The 25,595-nt window shown below is 43.9% G+C and overlaps 1 protein-coding gene across 1 annotated transcript in view; it reads left to right on the forward strand.

Annotated features, from left to right (window-relative positions):
- The first annotated feature begins 11,596 nt into the window (after window positions 1-11,596).
- Window positions 11,597-25,595, forward strand: part of fgf11b (fibroblast growth factor 11b) — a 47,911-nt gene continuing 33,912 nt past the window's right edge. The window contains exon 1 of the mRNA XM_024398115.2: window positions 11,597-12,023. Within this exon, the coding sequence (XP_024253883.1) occupies window positions 11,831-12,023 (193 nt within the window). The 5' untranslated portion in view covers window positions 11,597-11,830. The remainder of the gene's footprint in view (window positions 12,024-25,595) is intronic.

A 25,595-nucleotide genomic window follows, 5' to 3' on the forward strand; every position in this document is an offset into this window, starting at 1 on the left:
GTCCTCTTCTATCCACTTCACCCCACACACCGTCCTCTTCTATCCACTTCTCCCCACACACTGTCCTCTTCTCTCCACTTCGCCCCACACACTGTCCTCTTCTCTCCACTTCTCCCCACACACTGTCCTCTTCTCTCCACTTCTCCCCACACACTGTCCTCTTCTATCCACTTCTCCCCACACACCATCCTCTTCTATCCACTTCTCCCCACACAGTGTCCTCACTGTGAGGTTATTTAGCTCTCAGTTTGTCAGTATCACTCTCTATTTTCACCAGTGCTGTCTATCTGTCTCTCTCTGCATGGCCACATCATGTCTCTTACCATAATCTCACATAAATGGGTATTGCGCTAAGCCTTGCGACCACTAATGCTTTTATGTAAGGCTCTTAAAATATTTTAATTAAAAACAAAAATGAAAGCATCATTTGGAGTGGTGGTTAGTGCCTCCCCAAAAAGCAGATAGCTTTGGATAGAACGGGAGCGCAGAGATGCTATTTATAGAGTATTCACAGCCCCGTTGTTTATCAGTGATATTTAATCACAGTCAAACAACATAGTAAAGGAGACTAACGTAAGCTGTTAACTCCGTCACGTCCAAGAGCAAATCATTCCTCCCTTTTACACACGTCACCAAACAAGTCTCCTAACAACACACTGCTCCTAATGATTACGTTGCACAAGTAACGATGAGTGTACTGTAAGTACAGCTACAATGTAGATACGTCAGTGGTCCATGAGACCAGACCTCTGAGTTCCCTTTATCTGTAGTTGTTGTGTTTTTGCCCTGCTGTTGTTCCCTGTCTGGCACTGTGTGTTGTTCCCTGTCTGGCACTGTGTGCTGGTTCCTGTCTGGCACTGTGTGCTGTTTCCTGTGCTCTTGTCTACCTGGTGTGTTTAGAACAGAACCCTCTTCTTGAGTGTCATCCTCTGTCCCTCACAGACTGTCCCACCTCACATTTGAGTCATTTTGCAGATGCTCTAAAGCTTACCGTATGCTTCCCAGTCAAAACTGTTCTTGCATGCGTATATTATGACAGCTTTGTGACGTTTTTGTTTGTTTTGGTCTTCAGCAGATTGTTTTGGGGCTGTTCCTGCACACGCATTTATTTCTTGAGGCAAGGCAAGTAGCAGTTTGGTACCCGAACTCCAAGCCCATTTGGCGGTGATTGGTCGACAGTACTAGGAATGGGAACATAGAATGGGAACATGAAGTGTCTGTTGTCATTAAACAAGAGACTAGAGACATTTTTCCACTTGAGAAATACTGCACCAAACATCTTAGCTGGATGTAAAATTGCATTACTAAGCAAAAAACGATTTTTGGATTTATCTTAGATTCATTCAGACTATTCTGAGGAAGTGTTTCTGGCTATGTTGTTGCTACGGTGGCTCAAGAGGGACAAACAGGATGGACACTCTGCAAACCATCTTCTGGACAGAGCTGAGAACTTTTTGGTGATGATCAATAGACTAGTAGGTATAACCTTTCAAAGACATACCAATTGTCCCTGAGACGGCCGCTGTCCACAACTCAGCGGTGCTGAATGTCAGAGCTCAGGATCTGTCCATGGTATCACTGCCATGTTATCGTTGTCCATGGTGCTGTAATCTACCATGCTGGTTATTTACAGTACATCAGAGTTAGCTCCCAAATAGCACTGATGCATTAGCTAAGTGGGGCTATTACAGTCGTGAGCTATGCAGAAACAGCCAAATGGACCATCACATGGTAACGTTTTGACGAGCATGACTAGTTCAGAGCCGTCATCAGAATGCCTTGGAGTGTCAGCTGTGGCCGCAGCGGTGATGAGTTCACACAGTTTGGTCAACCACTGATTAATACTGGATGGTTGTGCCGCCTCCAGTAATTGATGTCATTGATATCTGCTTACTGGCCCTGCAGACATTTTATTGCCTTCTTTATTCAAATCATTCAACGCTTTTAGTTTAGTTTCATTTCTGTTTAATTTATTTGCACCAAAGGAAACAATTGATAAACAATCGAGATGAAAATGAATACAAAGTAACAACCAAACAGTGCAGGTTTGGTTGGAAGCCCAAGGGCTTATATGAAAAGCACACCACAAAAAATGATATACACATACAGTGGGGCAAAAAAGTATTTAGTCAGCCACCAATTGTGCAAGTTCTCCCACTTAAAAAGATGAGAGAGGCCTGTAATTTTCATCATAGGTACATTTCAACTATGACAGACAAAATGAGAAAAAAAATCCAGAAAATCACATTGTAGAATTTTTTATGAATTTATTTGCAAATTATGGTGGAAAATAAGTACTTGGTCAATAACAAAAGTTTATCTCAATATTTTGTTATATACCCTTTGTTGGCAATGACAGAGGTCAAACGTTTTCTGTAAGTCTTCACAAGGTTTTCACACACTGTTGCTGGTATTTTGGCCCATTCCTCCATGCAGATCTCCTCTAGAGCAGTGATGTTTTGGGGCTGTTGCTGGGCAACACTGACTTTCAACTCCCTCCAAAGATTTTTTTTCTCATTTTGTCTGTAAGCACAAAAATAAAAAGGTTTGTTCCAACAGATAACAAAAGTTACAAATTATGATTGTACAGTTGAAGTCGGAAGTTTACATACATTTAGGATGGAGTCATTAAAACTCGTTTTTCAACCACTCCATAAATTTCTTGTTAACAAACTATGGTTTTGGCAAGTCGGTTAGGACATCTACTTTGTGCATAACACAAGTTTTTTTTCCAACAATTGTTTACAGACAGATTATTTCACTGTATCACAATTCCAGTGGGTCAGAAGTTTACATACACCAAGTTGATTGTGCCTTTAAACAGCTTGGAATATTCCAGAAAATGATGTCATGGCTTTAGAAGCTTCTGATAGGCTAATTGACATCATTTGAGTCTGTCATTCCGCTCAGGAAGGAGACGCGTTCTGTCTCCTAGAGATGAACGTACTTTGGTGTGAAAAGTGCAAATCAATCCCAGAACAACAGCAAAGGATCTTGTGAAGATGCTGGAGGAAACAGGTACAAAAGTATCTATATCCACAGTAAAACGAGTCTTATATCGACATGACCTGAAAGGCCGCTCAGCAAGGAAGAAGCCACTGCTCCAAAACTGCCATGAAAAAGCCAGACTACAGGTTTGCAACTGCACATGGGGACAAAGATCGTACTTTTTGGAGAAATGTCCTCTATTCTGATGAAACAAAAGTAGAACAGTTTGGCCATAATGACCATCGTTATGTTTGGAGGAAAAAGGGGGTGGCTTGCAAGCCAAAGAACACCATCCCAACTGTGAAGCACAGGGGTGGCATAATCATGTTGTGGGGGTGCTTTGCTGCAGGAGGGACTGGTGCACTTCACAAAATAGATGGCATCATGAGGGAGGAATATTATGTGGATATATTGAAGCAACATCTCAAGACACCAGTCAGGAAGTTAAAGCTTGGTCGCAAATGGGTCTTCCAAATGGACAATGACCCCAAGCATGCTTCCAAAGTTGTGGCAAATTGGCTTAAAGACAACAAAGTCAAGGTATTGGAGTGGCCATCACAAAGCCCTGACCTCAATCCCATAGAAAATATGTGGGCAGAACTGAAATAGCGTGTGCGAGCAAGGAGTCCTGCAAACCCGACTCAGTTACACCAGCTCTGTCAGGAGGAATGGGCCAAAATTCACCCAACTTATTGTGGGAAGCTTGTGGAAGGCTACCCGAAACGTTTGACCAAAGTTAAACAATTTAAAGGCAATGCTACCAAATACTAATTGAGTGTATGTCAACTTCTGACCCACTGGGTTGAAAGAAATGTGATGAAAGAAATAAAAGCTTAAATACATCATTCTCTCTACAATTTTTCTGACATTTCACATTCTTAAAATAAAGTGGTGATCCTAACTGACATAAGACATGGCATTTTTACTAGGATTAAACGTCAGGAATTGTGAAAAACTGAGTTGAAATGTATTTGGCTAAGGTGTATATAAACTTCCGACTTAAACTGCATAAATGAATTGATCACTAATCAAAAAAAGTATTTGTTTTGTTTAAATGTGTGAGTGCGCATGTGAGTGTGTGAGAGTTGGACTACATGGAGATTACTGAGTAGTTTGGTTAATCAGTCCGACCCCCAGTCTTCACTTGAAGTTATTGAGGGATGAGGATGTTTCAGCAATGTGAAGATAAGAATTCCAGAGTATTGTTTTTAATAAAAACATACATTTAACCTTTATTTAACCAGGAAGGGCTCATTGAGATTTAAAATCTCTTTTTCAATAACGTCCTGGCCAAGATAGGCAGCACCAAGTCATTACACAATTACAGACAGACCACATTAAAATCTACAGGTAATCTAGTAAAAAAACATAGAATTCACAATAGTATAAAAAAAAATCATAAAACTGTCAATTAAAAACATTGACAGGTCAGGGAATCAGCCTCAAAATCCTTCATCAATGGTTTAAAACACCAATCGAGACAGGTTCTTCCAGTTTAAAAGTATTTTGTAAGGCTTTCCAGGGCGATTGCGCAGAGTACATAAAAGCCCTTTTTCCATTAAAAGCCCTTTTTTCCCCAGTTTGGACATTTGGAACAGGTAGCAGGATAATGTCCGAAGAGAGTACCCACCACATTTCTGAACAATAAAAATGCCCAAATAAAATGGTAGTAAACCCAAAATGGCTTTGTAAAAGTATACCAGTGACTGAGCCTACTATTGATTAGAGAAGGCCAGCCGACCTGCTATATAACGTGCAGCTGTGCGTAAAGGTTTTGAGACACTGAAATCAAATAGGCACCAATCTCATCATGGCCTGCATCATGGCCTCCAAAAGGATTTCCATCAGTTTTCTCAATTGTCTTTGACAGAGAGGAAACCACATTCACAAAAAAAGTTATTAAATTCACATGAAATAACGTCATTCAATATAGAGCCCACAAACCTCTCTCCACCTTTCTGTTTTATAGCCTCTTTTTCTTTCCACTCTATTCCACTCAGGCCAGTAAATGTAGTCAGGCACTCTGCTGTACAGTGGTATGTCCCTATCTCTGCACGTCTTTCAGATATATTACTGTGATCTTTATGGCCCCGAGACTCCTGGGATATCTGAGTTACACGTACTTCTCGCCACCTCTTCATTTCTGTCCTCTCCTCCTCTCTTTAAAAGAGACAAACAAATGCACGGGCACTCTCACAAACCGACACATGCATAAACACACCCACCCACACACACACACACCCGCACACACACACGCCTCTGTCCTCAGCGCCCCTTTTCCTTCCTGTCTCTGTCTGTATTTGTGGGGCGGCAGGTTGCCATGTGATTAGAGCGTTGGGCCAGTAACCGAAAGTTAGCGAGATCGAATCCCCGAGCTGATAAGGTCAAAATCTCTCTGCCCCTGAACTAGGTAGTTAACCCACTGTTCCTAGGCCGTCATTGTAAATAAGAATTTGCTCTTAACTGACTTGCCTAGTTAAATGTAAAAAATGTACTCAGATGTTTTGGGAGGATGAGAAGCTGTTCTCGGTAGATTAACTTTGAAATCACACGATTTTGTGTGCCCAACACTATCCTAACTCCTCTCCTAATCCATCAGATTAAGGGTCATATTAATATAGCTGTCATATTTGTTTTTACATTCTTTCCTGGGGAAATGAGGGAGGGAAATTGAGAAGACCATCTAAAGCGAGGCTTGTGCTAGATTGCAGGTGTGAAGTCAAAACATCGTTGTCTCAATGGCTTTCGATACAAATCCCCTGATGTTCACAGAATGGGGTATCTGAACCAGATGACAATCCCAATGCAACGTTCCCTGCTATATGACATGGATCTTTACCTAATGTTTTATACAACAGTAATGGAAATGTTTATGGATCTGAGTGACTGCCATTTGGTCTGTTTGAAAATGTGACATTGATGTTATAAGCTCAATAACCACAACCTGATGATTACTCTGATGGACATGACTTAATATTCGAAACATCTGGTTACTGGGCACTAACGTTACATACAGTGCACACACACACACAAACTATGGCCCCACATCCCCTCAGCTGCTTGTCCTCCTGCAAGCCTCACCAACTCAGACCCCTCTACTTTAACGCATGCATGCCTGCACACACACACACACACACACACACACACACACACACACACACACACACACACACACACACACACACACACACACACACACACACACACACATAATGCAGGGCGGCACTCAGGCCTCAAACATAATTACCAGGCGGTCTGAGTAAATACCAGAGAATGGAAATGATATCTGCAGCTCACTGCTAATGAGGAGCTGACCGGGAGGTCATGGACATTAGAAATATCATCTCTGCAACCAAAAAGAGAGGCTGGTATTCCACATGGTTACATAATGGTGGGGGGATTACTGAAGGATACCTCCTGTCATCTGTGTGGAGCAGTGATAGAAAGAGAGAGAGAGAGGTAGAGGGAGAGAGATAAAGAGAGGGGGTGACAGAGAGACAGAACTGGGCCAACTGCTTGGACGTGCCTGTGTGTGTGTGTGTGTGTGTGTGTGTGTGCTTGTGTGTGTGTGTGTCGGTGCGTGCGCCTGTGTTTGTGCCCTCCCCCCCACCCCCACAATGAAGGGGAACTCAGGGGAGGGATGCCCACATTTGTCAGGCAAGTCTGGGGGTCCTCTGTGGAATGCAGTAGCTTTGGAAAAGCAGATCAAGGTCGCACTTAAGCCGTCCTCTATGATGAGAGCCACAGTGACAGACTGAGAAACACAAAGTCCCTGCAACTACATTAAAAACACAAAGTAATCTAAAAACACAAATATTCATCCACCTTTCTCTCCGTCTCTTCCCCTGTATATCTCAATACATCACAAGGGACAAGTGTTTTTGAATACAACAAACAAATATTGCATATTTGTTTAAATCACATTGATAATGTTAATCAGAAATGAATGAAAGCTCTCAACATTTGCTAACCTTGACCCCAACCTTACATCACTTAAACACTCACTATTACTAGACTTCTGATATAGAGAGATGAAGGAGTTGTAAAAGTCTTGGCAATGTGTGTAATGTCTTCTCCATTAGGAGATTGACTCTGGTCTCTCTCCACTCTGCTCATCTTATGGCATGAGTTCTGCCTGTGTGTCCATCTGTCCGTGTGTCTGTCCGTGTGTCTGTCTGTGTGTCCATCTGTCCGTGTGTCTGTCTGTGTGTCCATCTGTCCGTGTGTCTGTCCGTGTGTCTGTCTGTGTGTCCATCTGTCCGTGTGTCTGTCTGTGTGTCCATCTGTCCGTGTGTCTGTCCTGTGTGTCCATCTGTCCGTGTGTCTGTCTGTGTGTCCATCTGTCCGTGTGTCTGTCCGTGTGTCTGCCTGTGTGTCCATCTGTCCGTGTGTCTGTCTGTGTGTCCATCTGTCCGTGTGTCTGTCTGTGTGTCTGTCTGTGTGTCCATCTGTCCGTGTGTCTGCCTGTGTGTCCATCTGTCCGTGTGTCTGTCTGTGTGTCCATCTGTCCGTGTGTCTGTCCGTGTGTCTGCCTGTGTGTCCATCTGTCCGTGTGTCTGTCTGTGTGTCCATCTGTCCGTGTGTCTGTCTGTGTGTCTGTCTGTGTGTCCATCTGTCCGTGTGTCTGCCTGTGTGTCCATCTGTCCGTGTGTCTGTCTGTGTGTCCATCTGTCCGTATGTCTGTCCGTGTGTCTGTCTGTGTGTCCATCTGTCCGTGTGTCTGCCTGTGTGTCCATCTGTCCGTGTGTTTGTCTGTGTGTCCATCTGTCCGTGTGTCTGCCTGTGTGTCCATCTGTCCGTGTGTCTGTCTGTGTGTCCATCTGTCCGTATGTCTGTCCGTGTGTCTGTCTGTGTGTCCATCTGTCCGTGTGTCTGCCTGTGTGTCCATCTGTCCGTGTGTTTGTCTGTGTGTGCTCTGTATAAAGTGGTGCATGCAAACAGACAGACAGAGGGAGGATCAGATGGAAGGAAAACATATTTCCTGTTTCCTTGTCAATGTTAACTGTATTAACCCACGCCACCCCCGCTCCCTCTGCCCTCCTCCTCCGTCTCCCTCCTCCTCCCCGCGGAGACCGGACGTCTACTGTCACCTGTCAATCAGTGTTGACCTTGCTCCCAATCGAGGAGGCGTAATGTAAATCGACCTTGCATTTTCAACTTGCTTCCACTGCTGGTTTCCATGGTGATTGCCTTGTAAAAGAGGTTCCGTGCCAAATAAAATGGAAGTGATTGATAGGCTTTATTGGGGTGTGAGGGACGGGACGATTTAATTACTGTGGCTGATTTTATGCTCAATAACAGTTTTGCTAACCACGCAAGGTAAACAACGATGACAAATAGGATAACATGACAGGTGGGAGCCGGCCCGTCATGAGCCTCTTAACTGTAAATACTGCATTTATATGTTCAATGTTAATGACCAACCAAGCAATTTCTCCAGGAAGGGTTTACCCAGGAACTGAGCATACAGTGCATTTGGAAAGTATTCAGACCCCTTCCCTTTTTCCACATTTTCTTACGCTACAGCCTTATTCTAAAATATATTAAAATATTTGTCTTATCAATCTACACACAATACCCTATAATGACAAAGCGAAAACCATTTTTTTGAAATTGTTGCAAATGTATAAAACATTTTTTTTTTAAATAAAGTATTCAAACCCTTTGCTATGAGACTCTAAATTGAGCTCAGGTGCATCCGGTTTCCATTGACCATCCTTGAGATGTTTCTACAAATTGATTGGAGTCCACCTGTGCTAAATTCAATTGATAGGACATGATTTGGAAAGGCACACACCTGTCTATATAAGGTCCCATAGTTGACAGTGCAGGTCAGAGCAAAAACCAAGCCATGAGGTCGAAGGAATTATCTGTAGAGTTCCGAGACAGGATTGTGGCGAGGCACAGATCTGGGGAAGGGTACCAAAAAATGTCTGCAGCATTGAAGGTCCCCAAGAACACAATGGATTTCATAACTACCAAGACTCTTCCTAGAGCTGGCCACCCGGCCAAACTGAGCAATTGGGGGAGAAGGACCTTGACCAAGAACCCGATGGTTACTGTGACAGAGCTCCAGAGTACGTCTGTGGAGATCGGTGAACCTTCCAGAAGGACAACCATCTCTGCAGCACTCCACCAATCAGGCCTTTATGGTAGAGTTGCCAGATGGATGCCACTCCTCAGTAAAAGACACATGATAGCCCACTTGGAGTTGGACTCACAGACCATGAGAAACAAGATTTTCTGGTCTGATGAAACCAAGATTGAACTCTTTGGCCTGAATTCCAAGCATTACGTCTTGAGGAAACCTGGCACCATCCCTACAGTGAAGCATAGTGGTGGCAGAATCATGCTGTGGGGATGTTTTTCAGTGGCAGGGACTGGAAGACTAGTCTGGATCAGGGCAAAGATGAACGGAGCAAAGTACAGAAAGATCCGTGATGCTCCAGTGAGCTGAGTACCTCAGACAGGGGCGAAGGTTCACCTTCCAACAGGACAACGACCCTAAGCACACAGCCTGGACAAGTTTCTGAATGTCCTTGAGTGGCCCAGCCAGAGCCCGGGCTTGAACCTGATCGAACATCTCTGGAGAGACCTGAAAATAGCTGTGCAGCGACGCTCTCCATCCAACCTGGCAGAGCTTGACAGGATCTGCAGAGAAGAATGGGAGAAACTGCCCAAATACAGGTGTGCCAAGCTTGTAGCATCATACCCAATAAGACTCTAGGCTGTGATCGCTGCCAAAGGTGCTTCAACAAAGCACTGAGTAAAGGGTCTGAATACTTATGTAAATGTGATATTTCAGTTTATACATTTTTTATAAGCATTTCTAAAAACCTGTTTTTGCTTTATTATTAAGGGGTATTGTCTGTAGATTGGGAAAATAACAATTCAATCAATTTTAGGGTAAGGCTGTAACATTAACAAAATGTGGAAAATGTCAAGAATGGCTGAATACTTCCCGAATGCACTCTATGTTTTTCTGTGTGTGAGTGTGAGTGTCAATGTGTGTGTGGTGTGTGTGTGTTGGTGTGTGTGTGTGTCTGTGCATATGCGACTGGGTGAGTGTATGCGATAGACTGGGCTTGGAGTGCCAGGGCCGGTGGTGTTCTGTGGTGGGTGTTGTGGCGGGAGGGAAGGGGGGAGGCTGTCTAACTCAATCTGTCCCTGGTCGTGTATCTGTCACGGTTAGCGTAAGCCAGCAGCCTTCCTTGACAGACACTCAATGACCGTCTCTGCAAGCAAACCTGCGTTTTCTACCCTCCATTTCATATGAGGAGTTTGAGGAGAGAGAAGGAAATAGAGGAGGGAAAAGGGAGGGAGACATGCAGCAGAGTCTCCAGAGAGAGTCAGCATGACATACTAGTGTAACGAAGATGGTGAATGACAGAGAGCATACACACCAAACAGAAACACATACCGTATGCAGAGATGTACCCAAAAGTGTTGTGTGTTTATGCATGCACCTTAAGCACTTGTTCTCTTCCACACACGCGCGCGCACGCGCGCACACACACACACATTCTCTCTCTTTCTCCCTCTCCACCTCTGACGGACGGTCAGATGGATGGGGAGGCAGCGCGACAGAGAAATTGTATCTCTTCTAAGAGCGTTAACTCTGAGGAGAGAGGTGGCTGCATGGTTTCTCTCTCCTCAGCCTCTCTCTGCTTCTCTCTTTCTCTCTTCTTCTTCTCATTCCCAGTCGATCTCATTCTCTCCCATCACAGCTGCTCTCTCCCTCCCCCTCTCTCTCTCTTTTCCACTATCTCTCTCTCCCCCTCTCTCTCCTTCTCTCTCTCTCTCTCTCTCTCTCATGAATGTCACCTCTACTGATGGTGGCTGCTGAAATTCACACACACAAACACACACACACACACACACACACACACACACACGCACACGCACACGCGCACGCGCACACGCACACGCACACACACACTAACTTGCTGGCTTTGGGTGGAGGGAGGTGGGGGGGGGGGTTAGGTGAGGGCTGTGTGGAGAGAGAGTATGCCAGAAGAGGCGGAAGAGAAATCTCTCTCTGTCCATCCCTCTGTTCCGTTCCCGGCTTCATTCTTGTGAGTCCATCACCGTCCCGCCTGTATGCTGCCACTGGATCTGCTGGATTACTGCGCCGTTTCTCCGCTCATTACTCCTGACGCTTTTCCACGGCAAAGTTGGGCATCCAGAAACTACATGGTGACTGCCTGTATATTTTTCTGCTGTTTGAGCTTCAAAATGATTTCACTTTTCACTGGAAGAAGTGTCATTTTTATATGACATAGAAAAGAGCTCTGTCTCTTTTTGGGGGATTGTTTACTTGTAGGATAGGCTAGTGATTTTGGGGGATTGTTTACTTGTAGGATAGGCTAGTGATTTTGCAATATTTTGAACTTCGTTGTCTGGTAATTTGGTCGCGAGGGACAAGATGGGTGGGGTTAAAAATGTAAGAAATGGAGATGTCTTTACATGTTTTTTTTATCGAACAGACATTCTAACCTCAATCACCCTTCTTTATTTCGACTGATGATGTGACCTTACTGGTCTTTGTTTTGGGTGGGTTTTTTTTTAGTGTTGGTGTATTTATTTATCATCACACTGGAGGGTCAACATTGGATGTTTGACTGCACTTGAACTTTCACCTTCTCCAGCTCCTTCCTTTTTCAGGGGGCTCTGAACCTAACCCCCATATCTGTAACACCGCGTAGAACCCCTCTCCCCCCTCTGGGGCTCTCCCTGGACCTTCCCATCTCTCTCTGCTGCTTGAGGACAGAGACAGCCCCACCAGGAGAGGGGTTGTTAGGTAGGAAGACACCCCCCTCCCAAAGGTGAGAGGGGGGGGAAGATGGCAGCTCTCGCCAGCTCTCTCATCAGACAGAAACGGGCGGTCAAGGACGACGGACAAAACCGACCTGTAGCCAACAAAAGGAAGCCCTGTCCTAAGAGCAACAAGTCTCTGTGCCAGAAACAGATCTTAGTCCTTATCTCTAAAGTACGGCTATGTGGGGGTCGAAAAGGTCGAAACGAAAAGAGACCGGGTGAGTCATCGCTCTCTTCTTCCTCCTCCTCCTCCATCTCCTCCCATTCCTCTCTGCCAAGTCACTGATTGGTTGGTGGGATGGTGGTCACAGGTAAACACAAGATATGCTTTTGAGCCTGTCTGTAGTGTTTTGGGGTAAACATTATGGGGGTTACATTTTTTGCTTTATTCATAACTAACGGAATGTGGGGATGTTCATGTTGGAATTATTTGTACATTTTTTGGAATGAATGATTAGAGAATTAGATTCTATCCAATGTGTCTGTTTGGGTCAGACCATGTCAGAATGAAAAGTATATTAGATTATCACTGGTTGTAGTGGGTATGCCCTAGTCACAGAGAGACAACAGAGCTAAATCAACAGTGGTGAGCAGGAGTCTCCACTCACACTACTGGATTATATAGTGTACAGTCAGCCTTCCCCAAATCCACACAGCTGTTCCCCTCCTGGTTGGTGGCTAGTTGGATAGTGGGTATATCATGTGGAGTGGGTTATTACTCTGTCCATACTGGAGGGACCACATGATGCAGTAGACTACAAAGAGAAAACCCACAGCTCACATACACTATTCTTACTTCACCTTTTAGAACTGCCTTTGGGGAGGTAATTAGAGCCACTTATTTCTGTCTAAGTGTGTGTGTGTGTGTGTGTTGGTAATGTGCACTGTAATGACACCTCCGGTTCAAATTCAGTTATGTTAAAGACCCTCGACCTTTCCACCCCCACTCCAGAGATGATTAATACATTTCAGATTGAGACCAATCTAACCTGTGTTGTGATCTATGTAACCTTGCCAGTTTTCTAATCTATGTAACCTTGCAACAGGCAAAAAAAAAAAATACAATGATCACAATATTGTTCTCTTCAATGTCCATTGGGTGGCCATGAAAATGTAGACCACACGAGCTGCCTGATTAATGAAAACGGCTGGTTTCTGTCAATTCTTCTGTGCTTCTGGATAGTGAAGAGTTGAACGTAAAGGATCATAGCAGCCGCCATGTTGAGAATATAACCCATAATGCATTTCATACAACACAAATATTTAGTTGTAACCCCAGATAATCCCTGTTTGGAGAATCACCACTTTTCTACAAAGCCTGAAATGTCTGCTACGTTATAATGGTGTTTTCAAGATGTTGCTGCATAGTGAAGACATTCTGCTTTATGGACACAGTTAAGGACATGCCAGAGAGGGTTCACATTATAAAACACTACGTTATCCTTGTTATTTCCTATGGCCATTGGTGTATGTAGTATCAGACATGTATTTTGCTCTGGCATCTTGTAGTTTTCTTTCGATGACTTTGGCAAATTTTTCAGACGCAAATTATATAATTTCTAAACATTAAGTACAAAACTCTAAACTGATAACACTTGTAATGCCCCCCCCACACACCCAATGTTCAGAACATTTGTTGGGAACATTCATTGGGGTTTCATACATCTTTCACCCCTGAGTCATTCATGCACAATCAAAGTTTTCCATGAAATACCATTACCGTTTAGTCCCCAATACATAAGATAGGCCCTTTAGTCATTTTAACTACCATTTATTCAATAGCACAACATACTAGACATTTTAAGTGCTGAATAGAAAGAATAGTAAATAGTCCGTTTAATTTTCCATGCAGTTTTTGACTTTAACTTGATATGCAATTTGTCTGCCCCATGCAACACTGTGCCTTTTCTTACGTGACTTGTCAACTGATACAGTATCACCTGTCTCTCTCTGCTTGAAATTCATCAGCTTACAATGCATCAATGACATTCAGATAGTAAGTGGGATACACGGAGTGTACAAATCATTAGGAACACCTGCTCTTTCCATGACACAGACTGACCAGGTGAATCCAGGTGAAAGCTGTGATCCCTTATTGATGTCACCTTTTAAATCCACTTCGATCAGTGTAGATGGATTGTGTATGTGTGCCATTCAGAGGGTGAATTTGATTTGATTTCAATTTATATTTCACCTTTATTTAACCAGGTAGGCTAGTTGAGAACAAGTTCTCATTTACAACTACAACCTGGCCAAGATAAAGCAAAGCAGTGCGACACAAACAACAACACAGAGTTACACATGGAATAAACAAAAATACAGTCAATAATACAATAGAAAAAAGTATATATACAGTATGTGCAAATGAGGTAGGATAAGGGAGGTAAGGAAATAAATAGGCCATAGTGGCGAAATAATTACAATATAGCAATTAAACACTGACGTGATAGATGTGCAGAAGATGAGTGTGCAAGTAGAGATACTGGGGTGCAAAGGAGCAATATAAAATTTAAAAAATAACAGTTTGAGGATGAGGTAGTTGGATGGGCTGTGTACAGGCGGAGTGATCTGTGAGCTGCTTTGACAGCTGATGCTTAAAGCTAGTGATGGAGATAAGTCTCCAGCTTCAGTGATTTTTGCAGTTCTTTCCAGTCATTGGCAGCAGAGAACTGGAAGGAAAGGCGGCCGAAGGAGGAATTGGCTTCGGGGGTGACCAGTGAAATATGTTTGCTGGAGCTGCTGCTGCTGGTTGCTGCTGCTATGGTGACCGGTGAGCTGAGATAAGGCAGGGCTTCACCTAGCAAATACTTATAGATGACCTGGAGCCAATGGGTTTGCCGACGAATATGAAGCGAGGGCCAGCCAACGAGAACATACAGGTCGCAGTGGTGGGAAGTATATGGGGCTTTGGTGACAAAACAGATGGCACTGTGATAGACTGCATACAATTTGCTGAGTAGAGTGTTGGAGGCTATTTTGTAATGTGATTTTCTGGATTTTTTTTTCTCATTTTGTCTGTCATAGTTGAAGTGTACCTATGATGAAAATTACAGGCCTCTCTCATCTTTTTAAGTGGGAGAACTTGCACAATTGGTGGCTGACTAAATACTTTTTTGCCCCACTGTATACAGAATGGTGTCGTCTGCAAAGAGGTGTATCAGAGAATCACCAGCAGCAAGAGCGACATCATTGATGTATACAGAGAAAAGAGTCAGCCCGAGAATTGAACCCTGTGGCACCCCCATAGAGACTGCCAGAGATCCGGACAACAGGCCCTCCGATTTGACACACTGCACTCTATCTGAGAAGTAGTTGGTGAACCAGACGAGGCAGTCATTTTAGAAACCAAGGCTGTTGAGTCTGCCGATAAGACTGTGGTGATCGACAGAGTTGAAAGCCTTGGCCAGGTTGATGAATACAGCTGCACAGTATTGTCTCTTATCGATGGTGGTTATGATATCGTTTAGGACCTTGAGAGTGGCTGAGGTGCACCCATAACCAGCTCTGAAACCAGATTGCATAGTGGAGAAGGTAAGGTGGGATTCGAAATGGTTGGTGATCTGTTTGTTAACTTGGCTTTCGAAGACCTTAGATAGGCAGGGGTAGATATTGGTCTGAAGCAGTTTGGGTCTAGAGTGTCTCCCCCTTTGAAGAGGGGGATGACCGCGGCAGCTTTCCAGTCTTTGGGGGATCTCAGACGACATGGGAAAGACAAAAGATTTAAGGGCTTTGAAAGGGTATGCTAGTAGGTGCAAGGCTCTCCGGTTTGAGTGTATCAACAACTGCAGCGCTGCTGGGTTTTTGAAGCTCATTAGTTTTCCGTGTGTATCAAGAATGGTCCACCACCCAAAGGACATCCAGCCAACTTGACACAACTGTGGAACGCATTGTAGTCAACATGGGCCAGCATCCCCGTGGAAAGCTTTCAACACCTTGCAGAGGCCATTCCCCAAGGCAGTTCTGAGGGCAAAAATGGTACAACTCAATATTAGGAAGGTGTTCCTAATGTTTTGTGTATATTGTTATATACAACCCAGATATTTCATCAGAGCATTCTACACTACACTATAGTTCCAAATGGTAGCACATAGAGTGACTCTTTCCACTTTGTCCTATTGAAGCATTCTGGCTGATAGACAATGTTGTAGTATTACAGCCACATCGATATACAGTTGAAGTTGGAAGTTTACATACACCTTAGCCAAAAACATTTGCATTATGAGTGAAATAATCGGTCTGTCAACAATTGTTGGACGAATGACTTGTGTCATGCACAAAGGAGATGTCCTAACTGACTTGCCAAAACTATAGTTTGTTAACAAGAAATGTCTGAAGTGGTTGAAAAACAAGTTTTAATGACTTCTACCTAAGTGTATGTAAACTTCTGACTCAAACTGTATGATTTGGTTTTACCTTCCAAGATAAATTGACTCAAATTGATAAATTTATGAGGCAAAAATATATAAATGTACAGCGTTCAGCAGTTATCTATATCCGTTAACTAGGGACTATATCATTTTGGTTTAGAAATGATCAGTTTTGAGCAGTTAGATTAAGTGATAGTTCATTTTATTGTTAACAAATGACAACAAAATCATATGAAAAGTAAAGTGAATATTTATATTTATATATTTGAAAAGCAGATGCTCAGATTGACTATGTACCCAAATGGAAAGAACCACTGGGCAAAAACTGGTTGAATCAACATTGTTTCCACATCACTTCAACCCCCCTCCCCCTCCCCCACACACACACACCCAAGAATGTATGTGATGACATTGAATCAATGTGAAAAATGGATACGTAAGGATATTTCGTTTTCTTCGTCTAAATCCAATGACATGGTGATTTTTCTTTTATTGGTTTCCCACTGAATTCACATTAGTTGACAACTCAACCAAATGTAAAAGCAAAACGAGACGTTGAACTGACGTATGTGCCCTGTGGGGAGTAATTTGGTACCGTGAACAAGTGACTTTGTGAATTAGTTTGTTGTAATCAGTCAACTGAAAATGTGCTTCGATGAGCTGTTTCGATATTTGTGCTTAGAGTTGTGAAACATTCTGATGATCTGTTTCGATATTTGTGATTAGAGTTGTGAAACATTCTGATGATCTGTTTCGATATTTGTGATTAGAGTTGTGAAACATTCTGATGATCTGTTTCGATATTTGTGATTAGAGTTGTGAAACATTCTGATGATCTGTTTCGATATTTGTGATTAGAGTTGTGAAACATTCTGATGATCTGTTTCGATATTTGTGATTAGAGTTGTGAAACATTCTGATGATCTGTTTCGATATTTGTGCTTAGAGTTGTGAAACTAAGAATAACAGCACCTCCTCCCAGCTGGCCACTGAACTGAGGCTAGGAAACACTGTCACCACACCGCTTTGCTTGCTCTTCAACCTATCGCTGCCCATCCAGCATCACTACTCTGGACGGTTCTGACTTAGAATATGTGGACAACTACAAATACCTAGGTGTCTGGATAGACTGTAAACTCTCCTTCCAGACTCACATTAAGCATCTCCAATCCAAAATTGAATCCTTCCTATTTTGAAACAAAGCATCCTTCACTCATGCTTCCAAACATACCCTCGTAAAACGAACTATCCTACTGATCCTTGACTTCGGCGATGTCATTTACTCTACTCAGAAAATTGGATGCAGTCTATCACAGTGCCATCTGTTTTGTCACCAAAGCCCCATATACTACCCACCACTGCGACCTGTATATTCTCGTTGGCTGGCCCTCGCTTCATATTCGTCGCCAAACCCACTGGCTCCAGGTCATCTATAAGTCTTTGCTAGGTGAAGCCCTGCCTTATCTCAGCTCACTGGTCACCATAGCAGGACCCACCAGTAGCACGTGCTCCAGCAGGTGTATTTCACTGGTCACCCCCAAAGCCAATTCTTCCTTTGGCCGCCTTTCCTTCCAGTTCTCTGCTGCCAGTGACTGGAACGAATTGCAAAAATCACTGAAGCTGGAGACTCATATCTCCCTCACTAACTTTAAGCATTAGCTGTCAGAGCACCTCACAGATCATTGCACCTGTACATAGCCCATCTGTAAATAGCCCATCCAACTACCACATCCCCATATTGTTATTTATTTTTTGCTCCTTTGCACCCCAGTATCTCTACTTGCACATTCATCTTCTGCCACATCTATCACTCCAGTGTTTAATTGCTAAATTGTAATTACCACTACAGCCTATTTATTGCCTTACCTCCCTAATCTTACCTCATTTGCACACACTGTATACAGATTTTTTTTTCTATTGTGTTATTGACTGTACGTTTGTTTATTCCATGTGTAACTCAACTGTGTTGTTGTTTGTGTCGCACTGCTTTGCATTATCTTGGCCAGGTCGCAGTTGTAAATGAGAACTTGTTCTCAACTGGCCTACCTGGTTAAATAAAAGTGAAATAAACAACAAATTAAAAAAAACATTCTGGGGATCTGTTTTGATATTTGTGCTAAGAGTTGTGAAAATGTAGCACATGCAGTTCTTGTGGAAATTGCTACAAAGTGATAAAAAAACGATCTGCTCTTTGTGTGACATAAATTATTTGTGTGTCTTTGTTAGTGTTTGTAGATCTCTATTTACATGTGAATGTGTAAGACTGCAATTCCCCAATCCACAGGGCACGAGTGGTCACGGAATGGTTTGATGAGCATGAAAACAATGTAAACCCAGGCAGGTCACCCGTGATACGAGTCAGTGTTCGATGTCCATCCATGTCTGGGGGACGTCAGGAGATGTCGTGGAAACAGATCCCTATGGGCAACAGTGATCACTTTTACCTTCAAGTAGGCTTTAGTTTTGCTTGGGCATAAGCATCTCCCCCTGGTTCCAGAAGTCGCAATCCATTTGTATATTTTTTGTTTCAAGCATATCCCAAACCTTAACCCTTACTTGACACATCCATAGTTAATGCTTAACCTTAGGAATTCAGCGTTAATGCATTAACATAACCTTGGAACCATACAGCAACCATACACTTCGAGATTTGACGTTTGGAGCAACTTAGAAATTTGACGTTTGAGATACACGGATGAACATCTAATTCTGATGTGAGACCATATGCCATGGCCGTCTCAGTCACCAGATCTCAACCCAATTGAACACTTATGGGAGATTCAGCAGCAGCGCCTGAGACAGTGTTTTCCACCACCATCTAACTAAACATCAAATGATGGAATTTCTTGTGGAAGAATGGTGTCGCATCCCTCCAATAGAGTTCCAGACACTTGTATAATCTATTCTAAGGTGCATTGAAGCTGTTCTGGCTCCTGGTGTTCTAACGCCCTAAGACACTTTATGTTGGTGTTTCCTTTATTTAGTCAATTACCTGTATGTGTGCGTGTGTGTCCATGAGTGTGTGTGAGTGCTTGCCTCCCGTATATGTGTGTTTGAGTTGCTGTGCATGTTCATGTCTCTGTGTGTGAAAGCCCCAGAGTAATGTATGATAACAACCTCTCCACGGGCCTGAAATAGCACCGTGCTGTATTCCCATTCTTCTAGTGGCAACAGAGTGCACTGCTGCCATGCCTCATAGCTTTGTTATGGTAATACCCATTGGTCTTGCAACTGTGAGCGATATCATAAACAACAGTGAAAAACAACAGGAAAGCTTCGATGCTCTCACATATGACTGTGTGTTTGCATAACACGGCTTCAGGCCACTAAATGTCTCATAGTTGAGTTCACTGCACTGTAGGGTACTCACTTCATGCCAGTGGTTGTGTCTTTCATTTAGGGTGTGTGCAGAGAGTTATATAAGTGATCCATCGCCATTCCTCCATTTTAAGTGCGTTCTACCATATAGCCATCAGCATTGGCACGGAAGACCCAGATCATGTTCTGCGCATGTATTTATTTACCTTCATTACACACATATGTTTGTGGTCACCCTCCATTCACATTTCTCACTGCCAATCGTGAATGATAATTCCTCCAAGTTTCACAGGTGAAACATCCATGCAGCATCTTCATGCTAACCATTTGATCTCAGCTTCATAGGAATACGCATTTAGGTCTTTTTAGTTATGTACAATGTTGTTTTGAATTATGTATAGTGAGCAGATGGCGTTAAACTGTAGCATACCTGTGTTTTGTTTCAGTCAGATCCGCAGCCACTCTGAAGCATTTACCACTTTTATTAAACTGTAATATTTGCAGTATACACATTTCCTATAATGGTTGTAGGTGTACAGTGTTAAAGATGTCATATTACCATCAACAGTGTGATCGTTGCAAAATGCAGCATCAGCCTCTGCTCCCACCTTCCCTCCACCTCTTCCTGTCCTGGCCTTTCTTAAGATGGCCGCCTGGCTGGCCCGCTATATGAAAGCTCTCTGCCAGTGATCTGCGGTGATTCTCCCCTCTCCGATCCATCCAACACATTAATGTACAGTATACTGATTAAACAATAATTACCCCCTTAGTTTGTCCAAGGAGGAATCTGACCTGGGAAGGGTGGGATATAGAGCAGTGACCCTCTCCTCCCCTCACACACACTGTCTAACTCACTCGCTCGCTCACACACACACACACACACACACACACACACACACACACACACACACACACACACACACACACACACACACACACACACACACACACACACACACACACACACACACACACACACACACACACACACAAACTCACACACACCTACAACCTGGCCAATGACACCTGGGCAAGATGAGAATGAGACAGTAATATGAACCAAAGCTAAAGAGGAGTGTTTGATCTGCAGTTAGTGCATGTTGACAGCCAGACAGACAGGAAGTGTAGTATAGTCCCAGATGTCTTCTGGCGCAGAGGTGGGTCGTAGTAAAGCATGAGTAGGCATCAGTAGGGCCAATCGACTGTACTCTGGAAAATTGCTGCGGGTCACAAATCTGGGACCCTATCGGCGAGCAGGAGACCAGGGAATGTGGTGAGATCCAGCGTAGGATAGCATTTAGCTGACCGCAAGAGATGAGGGCCCTAAAGTCGCTTACTGGACAACACCTGATCAGACTGAGCGGTGTTAGGTAGCCTCCCATCAGATCTTTACTGACTGCGACAGGGGTCAGAGAGGGAGAGAGAGAGAGAAGAAGGGAGCGAGAGAGAGAGGGAGAAGGGAGAAGGGATACCATGAGGTTGAGAGGTAAGAGACCACGGTCAATAGAAAAAAGTATTTATTTCTACAAGTTAAGCCCTTCTTTTCCCTTATGACAAAAGAAAGCATCACTATAAGCACAGTCAGATCTGACAGTAATACTTTTTAATAGCAAACTACTGTACATTGAATAGGCCGTGTTGATAGCCATCACATCTGCACAATAATTACAACGTTTACATTTTTTTTACCCCTTTATCTCCCCAATTGGTAGTTACATTCTTGTCCCATCGCTGCAACTCCCGTACGGACTCGGGAGAGGCAAAGGTCGAGAGCCAAGAGTCCTCCAAGACACCACCCTGCTAAGCTGCACTGCTTCTTGACACACTGCTCGCTTAACCTGGAGGCCAGCCGCACCAATATGTCGGAATAAACGCTATACAACTGGCGTCCGAAGTCAGCGTGAATGCGCCCGGCCCACCACAAGGAGTCGCTAGAGCGCAATGGTACAAGGATATCCCGGCCAGCCAAACCCTCCCCTAACCCGGACCACGCTGTGCCAATTGGGTGCCGCCTCATGGGTCTCCCGGTCGCAGCTGGCTGCGACACAGCCTGGGATCGAACCCGAGTCTGTAGTGACGCCTCTAGCACTGTGATGCAGTGTCTTAGACAGCTGAACCACTTGGGAGGCTATAATTACTAATAAGTGATTTTATCACAAGTAAACCATATGCAATCCTGTTTTTAAGCTTGGTGTTTTATTTGAGATTTAAAAAATTCTTTAGCCATGACAAACAAGATTTAAAAATAACCTTTGAAAATAGACACAGAGTGTACTGTATTATGGAATAAAACCTAGGGAAAGAGTCGACACCCAGCTTGTGTCTGTCAGTCTCTGGGCAAAACAATGAGCAAAGATCACCTTGGATTTGTCCAACCAATTTCCGTGGATTTTCAAATTTGTCCATGAACAGCCCTTGTTGCGTCACAATGCCTAAAATACCTCTTAGCAAATAGCATCCACGGACCAGGACGCTAGTATCCATGCGTAAGCATATCCGATTAGTTTAGGAACAGAGGGAGAATAAATTCCTATATTCCACTGTTTGATAATGAGAATGCCCAAGATGCATCAGATTTCAGCCTTATGCAACAGCAAAGATTTGGGTCCGTTCCATAATCTTTGAGGATTTTTTTGCTCAAAAGGAAAAAACACAATTAGAAGTGAAGGGATTGATGTTTGTGGTTTGGTGGCTTAATTTTCTGTCCATAAAATAAGTCTCCAAGCTGGAGCTCCTAACTGAGCTGCAGGATACAGTAGATGGAAAGCATCCAGAATCATGCTGATATCTAAAAGAAATGCAGAATGCATAAATCAGATTATCATTCTCTTTGAATGGATCAGAGGAAATGTGGCCTTTGGCCAAACACACAGTGATATTAGGGTACAGTAGCTCTGATAGCTTTAGTGGCAGTAATCAAATCAAATTGCATTAGTCATATGCGTCGAATACAACAGGTGTAGTAGACCTTACAGTGAAATGTTTACTTACGAGCCCCTAACCAACAGTTAAGAGACAAAAGTAACAAGTAATTAAAGAGCAGCAGTAAAAAAAGAACAATATATACAGGGGGGTGCCGGAATAGAGTCAATGTGCAGGGGCACCGGTTAGTTGAGGTACATAGATGACAGAGAGTGGTAGTGGTGTGGAGAGGGGAGGGGGGGGGGCAATGCAAATAGTCTGAGTGGCCATTTGACTAGATGTTCAGGAGTCTTATGGCTTGGGTGTAGAAGCTGTTTAGAAACCTCTTGGACCTAGACTTGGTGCTCCGGTACCGCTTGCCGTGCAGTAGCGGAGAGAACAGTCTATGACTAGGGTGGCTGGAGTCTTTGACAATTTTTAGGGCCTTTCTTTGACACCGCCTGGTATAGAGGTCCTGGATGGCAGGAAGCTTGGCCCCAGTGATGTACTGGGCCATTCACACTACCGCCTGTCGTGCCTTGCGGTCAGAGGCCAAGCAGTTGCCATACCAGGCAGTGATGCAACCAGTCAGGAGGCTCTCACTGGTGCAGCTGTAAAAACTTTTGAGGATCTGAGGACCCATGCCAAATATTTTCAGTCTCCTGAGGGGGAATAGGTTTTGTCATGTCCGCTACACGACTGTCTTGGTGTGCTTGGAGCATGTTAGTTTGTTGGCTCTCAACCTGCTCCAATGCAGCCCCGTCGATGAGAATGGGGCCGTGCTATGTCCTCTTATTCCTGTAGTCCACAATCATCTCCTTTGTCTTGATCATATTGAGGGAGAGGTTGTTGTCCTGGCACCACACGACCATGTCTCTGACCTCGTCCCTATAGGCTGTCTCGTTGTCGGTTATCAGGCCTACCACTGTTGTGTCATCTGCAAATTGAATGACGGTGTTGGAGTCGTGCCTGGCCGTGCAGTCATCAGTAAAAAGGGAGTATAGGAGGGGGCTGAACACACACCCCTGAGGGGCCCGCGTTGAGGATCAGCATGGCGGATGTGTTGTTACCTACCCTTACTACCTGGGGGCGGCCCGTCAGGAAGTCCAGGATCCAGTTGCAGAGGGAGGTGTTTAGTCCCAGGGTCCTTAGCTTATTGATAAGCTTTGAGGGCACTATGTTGTTGAACGCTGAGCTGTAGTCAATGAATAGCATTCTCACATAGGTGTTCCTTTTGGTGTTGATGTGAGCCATGACCAGCTTTTTAAAGCACTTCATGGCTTCAGATGTGAGTGCTACGGGTCGGTAGTCATTTAGGCAGGTTATCTTAGTGTTCTTGGGCATAGGCACTATGGTGGTCTGCTTAAAACATGTTGGTATTACAGACTTGGACAGGGAGAGGTTAAAAATGTCAGTGAAGACACTTGCCAGTGTCGTGGCAATTTCCTGTATTACCAAATGATGAGAGAGCAAACCACACACCAGTCAGAGTTATACTTAAACTTCACCTTTAATAATAATTAAGCTTTTGCAATAGCATTTGACTTTCAACATTTCAGCATCTCTAATGAAAAGTTGAGAGTGGTCAACATAATTGGTCAACATAATTGACCAACTGAGATATTTTATAGCAAAGATCCACACCCTAGTCGACATGACAAACCACAGATAATAGGAACTGTTCACAAAGAAAGACTTTTACTTGAGAGAGGAGTATCCCATAGCCAGACAGCATTCGCTATAAATTATCGTTCAGTTTGGTCTCTAAGACGAGGCTCTAATCTCTTTTTGGTACTTCATAGTACCAAAACACCAACTCATCCAATGGCATATATCAATTGTCAATTCTAGATACTCACATCTCAAGAACACCCCACTTCTGGACAAGATCACTGAGGGGAGTGAGCCTCTAGGTCATATACTAGGTCACGATAAGGGCAACATCAGAGGGGACATACAATGGTTCCAGACACTGCCATACTCCTCCCCCCAATGGGAAAAGGAGGGAGTGACTGGCGTACAGACATTGTGGAGATAACTAACCAGTTCCCCATTATCACGCCATCCCTTCACAGGGTTTAGGAATAGTGACAGACACATTCCCATAAGAAGACAATGTTCCATTCTGTCCTCCTCCCCTTCTGATATTCTGCATAGCACCACATGGTTTAACAGATACATTCACATATGAAGACAAGCCTGACCTCTCCCCTCTATGGGCACCAAGTGACTTAGCCCCAGCTGAGGAGCGAGAACTGCAACTGCCAACCCTATAGTCCAAAGGGAAACATTCTAATGACAAGTATCTCACGTAAGCACATTATGAAAATAAAACATCTTATCTATGTTACCCAACTAATTCTGATACGCCGCAACACTAGTTGGTCAGCGTATGCTCGCAGTACAAGTCCTGGTTATCCATCTGGCCCTGCAACCTTGTGAATGTTGACCTGGCTAAAGGTTTTACTCACATCAGCTGCGGAGAGTGTGATCACACAGCCTTCCAGTACAGCTGATGCTCTCATGTATGTTTCAGTGTTATTTTCCTCGAAGCGAGCATAGAAGTAGTTTAGCTCGTCTGGTAGGCTCGTTTCACTGGGCAGCTCTCAGCTGTGCTTCCCTTTGTAGTCTGTAATGGTTTGCAAGCCCTGCCACATCCGACGAGTGTCAGAGCCGGTGTAGTACGACTCAATCTTAGTCCTGTATTGACGCTTTGCCTGTTTGATGGTTTGTCGGATGGCATAGAGGAATTTCTTGTAAACTTCCGGGTTTGAGTCCCGCTCCTTGAAAGCGGCCGCTCTAGCCTTTAGGTCAGTGCAGATGCTGGCTGTAATCCATGGCTTCTGGTATGTACGTACGGTCACTGTGGGGATGACATCATCGAAGCACTTGTTGATGAAACCAATGACAGATGTGGTGTACTCCTCAATGCCATCGGAGGAGTCCTGGAACATATTCCAGTCTGTGCTAGCAAAACAGTCCTGTAGCTTAGCATCTGCTTCATCTGACCACTTTTTTTTATTGATCTAGTCTGGTGCTTCCTGCTTTAATTTTTGCTTGTAAGCAGGAATTAGGAGGATGGAATTATGGTCAAATTTGCCAAATGGAGGGCGGGGGAGAGCTTGGTATGCGTCTCTGTGTGTGGAGTATGAGTGGTCCAGAGTTCTTTTCCCTCTGGTTTCACATTTAACATGCTGATATAAA

The sequence above is a fragment of the Oncorhynchus tshawytscha genome, linkage group LG30 (genome assembly GCF_018296145.1).
Source record: "Oncorhynchus tshawytscha isolate Ot180627B linkage group LG30, Otsh_v2.0, whole genome shotgun sequence".
Lineage (NCBI taxonomy): Eukaryota > Metazoa > Chordata > Actinopteri > Salmoniformes > Salmonidae > Oncorhynchus > Oncorhynchus tshawytscha.